Raw genomic sequence first — 8,014 nt, forward strand, 5'->3', positions numbered from 1 at the left:
CGGCTGAGTTCTTTATCTCTTCATTTGATGTTCTAGGGTTTCAGGATTGTTGATTCTCTGTTTGGCTTAGTTTTTCGGATCTTTGTTGTGGAGGGATGGCGTGGTGCTTCTGCCTAGACCGCCATCTTGCCGGAGTCCGAACTGTTGATCTTGAGTGTACAGAATACATCCTGCCATGCTGATCTGTCTCATAGAGAAGCACAGAAATTAGAACACAGAACACTGAAGCACTGACCATTACACCTAGAAAGGCACTTTAGAGAAGATCTCAGAGCCTAGTCCAGTTCCTTGGTTTTATAGATGAGAAACTTGAGCCCCAGAGAGATGAAGCAATATTGCCAAGCTCATACAGCCTGGTTGCCACACTGAATTTATAACCTTGAGCTTCTGACTGCTGGGCTTACCCCTACAGTTCAGTTTAGTGACATACAGTACAGCCTCAGGTGAAAGCTTGGCTCCAATTCCAGCTCTGCTACTATATAACCTTGGGCAAGTTTCTTAACTTCTCTGGCCCCAACTTCCTCATCTATAAAATGTGGATAATAAAAATACCTCATAGGCTTGCTGGGAAAATTAAATGAGATAATGTATGGAAAGTGACTGGTGTCTTGCATATGCATTTGATAACTATTAACCATTATTACATTCTGATAGATTCCCCTGACTTACTAATCATTTTTATATTCTTCTTTTAGCTTCAAACTATCTAGCTCTTAGAGGCATGTTGTTGTTGTTAGGAGCCTTCAAGTCAGTTCCAACTCATAGCAACCCAATGTGACAGAGTCGAACTGCCCTATAGAGTCTCCTAGACTGAAATCTTTACAGAAGCAGATTGCCAGGTCTTTCTCCCACAAAGCTGCTGGGTTGGTTTGAACTCCAACCTTTCGATTAGCAGCCAAGTACGTAACTATTGTGCCACTACTCCTGGAAATTACTCCAACTTTTCCCCATCTTGTGGTCTCAACTGTTTCTCTTTCCAACAGCCTTCAGGCTGGCTCAGCAACAGAGCAGAGTGAGGGGATTCCAGGCTTCATGTTGAATGCCTTATCTATCTGCCTTCCTAACAGGCTGAAGGCAGAACTAAAATCGGATATAATCAGTTTATGTGTCAGACCCAACAATCCATGCTGTATGTCATGCAGGCATGATCAGTGTTTTCAAGGTGGTATGAAACCTCATAATGAGCCAAGGAATAGTATTATTACAGTTAAATAAACTGAAGCATGATTTATGATGATTAAAATTTGTTCCTAGCTTATGTTTTTCTTTTTCTTTTTCTTTTCCCTCCAAAATGGAATGTGTTCTCCTTTAGCACCATCCATTTGCAAATTACATTCCCAAACCACTTTTTACAGCCAGAATGCTCATTAGAAGCAAGGATGGCGAGACTTCATCTCACTTACTTTGGATATGTTATCAGGAGAGACCAGTCCCTGGAGAAGGACATCATGCTTGCTAAAGTAGAGGGTCAGCGAAAAAGAGGAAGACGTTCAAAGAGATAGATTGACACAGTGGCTGTAACAATGGGCTTAAACACAGCAGCGATTGTGAGGATGGTACAGGACTGGGCAGTATTTTGTTCTGTTGTACACAGTGTCGCTGTGAGTCAGAATGGCTTGAAAGTACCTAACAACAATAACAGCAACAACGACTTTTTATTGTCTGCTAACCAGTTCATGGGAGATCTTAGTGATAGTCGCTGACCCAGTTCTCCTTATTGGACAAATGTAAATGTAACACTTTGTTCCTTGTGTCCCTGGTGGCCCTCATACACAAGCCAACAGATTTCTTCTGCAAGTTATTTATACTATAAAACAGTATATGTGAATTTGAAGGCTTTTCTAGCAAACAAACAAACAGTAAAAGGTAGAGATTCTACAGTAATGTCCTAGAAATAACTGTAGTTTTATCTATCTAGCCAAATGAGATCATCTATAATCCATGGCCCAGCCATCTCAGATCCTGTATCAATAATGAATGAATAAATTGATTCATTCTCAGTCTTGCTGATTGTCTCTCTGGGAAACACCTCTTATGGTTCTGCTGGTCACCGAAAAGTCACTTTGAAGATAGAACACTCAATAATCCCAACTAGCAGTGTCAAACCTAGAACTAACATGTACTCATTATCTCTAAGTCACAGGATTGGATCTTCTTCCTCTTGCTAAGGAGGCAGGATATATCACCCAAAGGATACCAGCATTGGAGTAAGAAGGCCTGGGTTCTCATCCCAGCCCTTGTACTAACAACTGTGTGATCTAGGCAAGTGCCTTCATCTCTCTGGTCATCCTGTCACCACTTCTGTACCATAATCTCTCAGCAGCCTTCTAACTCTAATGTTGACCTATAGATTGGTGGTTGGTTCTACCTCCCACCTCTATCCTCAAGCATGCAAAGCCAACCATATCCAGTGGCCCTGATGGGAGGAATATGCTACATAAAATGAGTATGCTTAAGCAGCTGGATGAGCTAACCACAGTGATTTTGAATGAATCTAGAACTTTATCTCAGGTTTCCAAGTCAAGGATAGCTCACCAAGACATTCTCCATTTCTGTGTGAGGTGGTGGACTTCACAGACCTGAGGTCCACTCCTGAGCTTATGAATGACTGCCATGGACAAATTTCTTTTTCCTTAGTATCTCAGTTATTGCTGTATAACAAACTATTGCAAAACTTAGTAGTTTAAAACAAAAAGAATTTTTAATTTCATGTTATTCTCTAGGTTGGTTGGATGGTTCTGATTTCACCTAAACTCATTCATGAGACTACATTCAGTTGGTAAGTCACCTGGAAGTTGGCCTCAGTTTGGCGAGCTGGAATGTTCTTGACCTCTCTTTCTTCATGTGGTCTTTCATCCTCAAGGAAGTTATTCTAGGCTGAGCTTCCTCACAAGGGAGTGGTAGGTAGCATGCTGAGTCCTAGTGTGCATATGGTTATCCAGACTGTCTTAGCCATCTAGTGCTGCTATAACAGAAATACCATAAGTGGATGGTTTTAACAAAGAGAAATTTATTTTCTCACAATCTAGTAGGCTAGAAGTCCGAATTCAAGGTGTCAGCTCCAGGGAAAGGCTTTCTTTTTCTCTGTCAGCTCTGGAGGAAGATGCTTCTCATCATTCTTCCCCTGGACTAGGAGCTTCTCCACGCAGGAACCCCGGGTTCAAAGGACACACTCTGCTCCCAGTGCTTATTTCTTCATGGTATGAGGTCCCTCCTTCTCTGCTGGCTTCCCTTTCTTTTTATCTCTTGTAAGATAAAAGGTGGCGTAGACCACACCCCAGGGAAACTCCCTTTACGTTGGATCAGGGGTGTAACCTTAGTAAGGGTGTACAATCCCGCCCTAATCTTCTTTAACATAAAATTACAATCACAAAATGGAGGACAACCAGACAATACTGAGAATCATGGCCTAACCAAGTTGACATATATTTTTGGGGACAAAATTCAGTCCAAGATTCAGACCCAACATTAATGTGGGAGAAGACTTCACAAGAGTGTGGATACCAGGAGGTGTGAGTCACTATTAGCATAAAAATCTACCTTCCTTAGTCTCAGTTTTCTTGTCAGTAAGTTGGGAACAGGCTACTAAGAATGCAGAGGAGGCCAGCATGAGAGTCCAGAAATGTGTTTTCTATGCCAGATCTATTTCTAAGTATGTGTGTAATCACAGGCTCCATTTTCTTTAAAGGGAAAGTCTTAGAGCAAGTGATACAAATGCCCAATGATCAATACACACACACAAAAGCTATATCCCACACAATGATATGGAAACCAAATATGATTGGGAGCATCTTGAAAGTGGCAAAGAATATACAAATGTAATTTATTATTACAAATGATATTTATGAAGAATAGTGATAGATATATTTTCAAAAAAATTGTCAAGAGATTGGAAACTTTTATCTCCTAAAATATGTCATAATTAAAAATAATTACATTATCATAAAAACCAACTTTTTCAGGGTTCTATTTCTGGTGTTTTAAGTTCACTCTAAAGAAGTTTAGCAAATCAAAATACATTTGGGAGGCAGAGCCAAGATGGCGGAGTAGTCAGATGCTTTTGGTGGACCCTCTTACAACAAAGACCTGAAAAAACAAGTGATTCGATTATATATGGCAATCTAGGGGCCCTGAACTTCAAAGGCAGAGTTGAGGAACTGGACTGAGTGGCAAGGGGAGGGAGAGACGGTTCGGAAGCAGCGAGGAGTTGCCAGACCTGACCCAGCGAGAGCTTGAGCCCTTCAGGCCTGATCACCTTGGGGGTGAGTGGTGAGGCAGGCAAGCAGCCATCCTCGGGAGGCACATTTTCTGCACCAGGAGAGACCTAGCCACTGAGAGTCTACATGACCACCCAGAACCAGTGAGAAGCAATCCTCGATCCGGCGAAAGATAAGTAATTGCATACGGCCTACCACGCAGATCAAAAACACGCCCCTTAGGGAAAAACCTCTCTCCCATCTACCTCCCTGCTCCCTGCTCTGCACTGGGTCTCAGACCAGCTTAAGTAATTGCGGAGTCCCCTAGGCCGGAAGTAGGATCCGTCACACACCTGGAGCCATTCTCCCTGCCTTGGAGAGTGAACAAATTAACAAATGGGAAAAAATAAACTGCCAGCTCCCCTAAGCCAGGAACCCAGGGTAGGCACAGCTCCTTTGCCTAGGCACAGGCATAAGGGATCCATGGACTTTGAGTACCTTTCCCCCCAACATGGACTTGTGTGGGCCCATCTTAACAGCATAGGCCCTCATTACCACAGTACAACAGGGTATATACTGGAAGTCTAACTGCATCTGTTTCAGCTGTGAAGTGGCAGGTTCTTGACATTTGACACTACACTGCCCATTAAGCAGGGTCTTCACCTACCCACATTAGGGGCCTGAGGACTGGTGGCTCCACCCATGCCACCTAGCCACCTGCGATAGGGGCCTATGAATAAGAGGTGCCCCCCAGTCCTTATAGCCAACAGCATTAGATGCTCATAGTCCAGCTGCAAAACCCACCCACCTACACACTCTAGGGAACAGGGACATGCCTTCATCCTAGACACTCAGGGGTGGCCGTCAGCCCCCTGCCTTGCTCAGAGTGTGTCCCCCTGCTGCAGCCAGATGCCTATGCCTACACCAGTCACCCATGCCTGTCAAGGACTGTGAGAGCCTACACCACACTCTTGGTGACTATCTACCTGGACAGCTGAACTGAATCCACACAGGTGGAGTGGGGGGACTCCTGAGCTCACATACCTAGTAACAGATATAACCACCTGGTGACAGGACATTAGAGATTCAAAGGTGCCAATAAAACTAGCTCATACGAGGAGCCTATTTGGGCATATCAAAACAAAACAAGAAGCTAGGACACAGTAAGGAAATATAAATGAATACAATAACTTGTTGATGGCTCAGAGACAACAGTCAATATCAAATCACATAAAGAAGCAATCCATGATGGCTTCAGAAAGCTCCCAAAATAAAGAATCTAGAAATTTTCCAGGGGAGGAAAATTTCTTGGAATTACCGGAGGCAGAATACAAAAGATTAATATACAGAACTCGTCAAGAAATTAGGAAGGAAATTAAGCAAAATGCAGAACACGCAATAGAGGAAGTTAAAAAGATTAGAGAAGAGCATAATGACAGATTTAACAGGCTGCAAGAATCCACAGAGAGACAGCAATCAGAAATCCAGAAGATTAACAATAAAATGTCAGAATTAGACAACTCAATAGAAAGTCATAGGAGCAGAATTGAGGCTATGGAAGTCAGAATTAGTGAGATTGAAGATAAAGCACTTGACACCAACTTATCTGAGGAAAAATCAGATAAAAGGATTTCAAAAAATGAAGAAACCCTAAGAATTATGTGGGACTCTATCAAGAGTAATAAGCTACAAGTGATTGGAGTACCAGAACAGGTAGGGATGACAGAAAATACAGAGAGAATTGTTGAAGATTTGTTGGCAGAAAACTTCCCTGATATCGTGAAAGATGAAGAGATATCTATCCAAGATGCTCATTGAACCCCACATAAGGTAGATCCCAAAAGAAAGTCACCAAGACATATTATAATCACACTTGCCAAAACCAAAGATAGAGAGAGAATTTTAAGAGCAGCTAGGGATAAACGAAAAGTCATCTACAAAGGAGAGTCAATAAGACTAAGCTCAGACTACTCAGCAGAAACCTTTCAGGCAAAAAGGCAATGGGATGGCATATATAAAGTCTTGAAGGAAAAAAACTGCCAGCCAAGAATGATATATCTAGCAAAACTCTCTCTCAAATATGATGGCAAAATTAGGGCATTTCCAGATAAACAGAAGTTTAGGGACTTTGCAAAAATCAAACCAAAATTACAAGAAATACTGAAGGGAGTCTTCTGGTTAGAAAATGAATAACATCAGATAACAACTCAAGACTAGAACACAGGACAGAGAAACCAGATATCAACCCAGATAGGGAAGTCACAAAAGTAAATCAAAGCTAAAACACTGAAAATAGGGAAACACATGTCAATATGTAAAAGATGACAACATTAAAACAAAAAAGAGGGACTTAAACAATGTAGATGTAGATTTTTCATATGGAGAGGAAGTCAAGGTGATACAAAGAAATAAAAGACTGGTATAAACTTAGAAAAATAGGTAAATATTAAGGTAACCACAAAGGAAACTAACAATCCTATGAGTCAAAATAAAAAACTAGAAAAATATAAAGACTCAGCAAACACAAAATCTACAACAATGAAAAAGATGAAAAGAAAATACATGAAGAAAAACAACTCAGCACAGAAAATTAAGTGGAACAAAGAAACTGTGAACAACACACAAAAAAAGACATCAAAATTACAGCACTAAACTCATACCTGTCAATAATTACAATGAAAGTAAATGGACTAAATGCACCAATAAAGAGACAGACAGTGGCAGATTGGATAAAAAAACACGATCCATCTATATGCTGCCTACAAAAGACACACTTTAGACTTAAAGACAAAAACAAACTAAACCCAAAGGATGGAAAAAAATATATCAAGCAAACAACACTCAAAAAAGAGCAGGAGTGGTAATATTAATCATTGACAAAATACACTTTAAAGTAAAATTCACCACAAAGGATAAGGAAGGACACTATATAATGATTAAAAGGTCAATACAGCAGGAGGACATAACTATAATAAATATTTACACACCCAACAACAGGGCTCCAAAATACATAAAACAAACTCTAGCAGCACTGAAAAGAGAGACAGCTCCACAATAGTAGTAGGAGATTTCAACACGCCACTTTTGGTGAAGGACAGAAGATCCAGAAAGAAGCACAGCAAAGACATGGAAGAGGTAAATGATCAACCAACTTGATCTCATAGACATATACCATACATTCCACCCAAGAGCAGCCACATATGCTTTCTTTTCCAGCCCACATGGAACATTCTCCAGAATAGACCACATATTAGGCCATAAAGCAAGCTTTAACAAAATCCAAAGCATCTTTTCTGACCATAAAGCTATAAAAGTAGAAATCAACAACAGAAAAAGCAAGGAAAAAAAACAAATCAAACACACAGAAGCTGAACAACACCTTGCTCAAAAACTACTGGGTTATAGAGGAAATTAAGGATGGAATAAAAAATTCATAGAATCAAACGAGAATGAAAACACATCCTGCCAGAACGTTTGGGACACAGCAAAAGCAATGCCCAGTTTATAGCACTAAATGCACACATCCAAAAAGAAGAAAGGGCCATAAACAAAACATTAACCCTAGAACTGGAAGAAGTAGAAAGAGCAGCAAAAGAAGCCCTCGGGCGTCAGAAGAAAGGAAATAATAAGCATTAGAGCAGAATTAAGTGCAATAGAGAATAGAAAAACAACTGAAAGTGTTAACAAGACCAAAAGCTGCTTCTTTGAAAAGATCAACAAAATCGATAAACCATTGGCCAAAATGACAAAAGAAAAACAGGAGAGGAAGCAGATAACCCATATAAGAAATAAGATGGGTGATATCACAACAGACCCAA

General features: G+C 40.7%; 1 protein-coding gene across 4 annotated transcripts in view; it reads left to right on the top strand.

Moving 5' to 3' along the window:
- Nucleotides 1-8,014, top strand: part of MSRA (methionine sulfoxide reductase A) — a 798,651-nt gene that overhangs the window by 638,056 nt on the left and 152,581 nt on the right. For 2 of the 4 annotated variants that reach the window (XM_023736743.1, XM_023736745.1), the window contains exon 6: nucleotides 2,724-2,779. The exons of the other annotated variants lie outside the window; for them this stretch is intronic. In XM_023736743.1, coding sequence (XP_023592511.1) covers nucleotides 2,724-2,779 — 56 coding nt within the window. The remainder of the gene's footprint in view (nucleotides 1-2,723; nucleotides 2,780-8,014) is intronic. 4 annotated transcript variants of the gene reach the window in all.

The sequence above is a fragment of the Trichechus manatus genome, unplaced genomic scaffold (assembly GCF_000243295.1).
Source record: "Trichechus manatus latirostris isolate Lorelei unplaced genomic scaffold, TriManLat1.0 scaffold00091, whole genome shotgun sequence".
Classification (NCBI taxonomy): domain Eukaryota; kingdom Metazoa; phylum Chordata; class Mammalia; order Sirenia; family Trichechidae; genus Trichechus; species Trichechus manatus.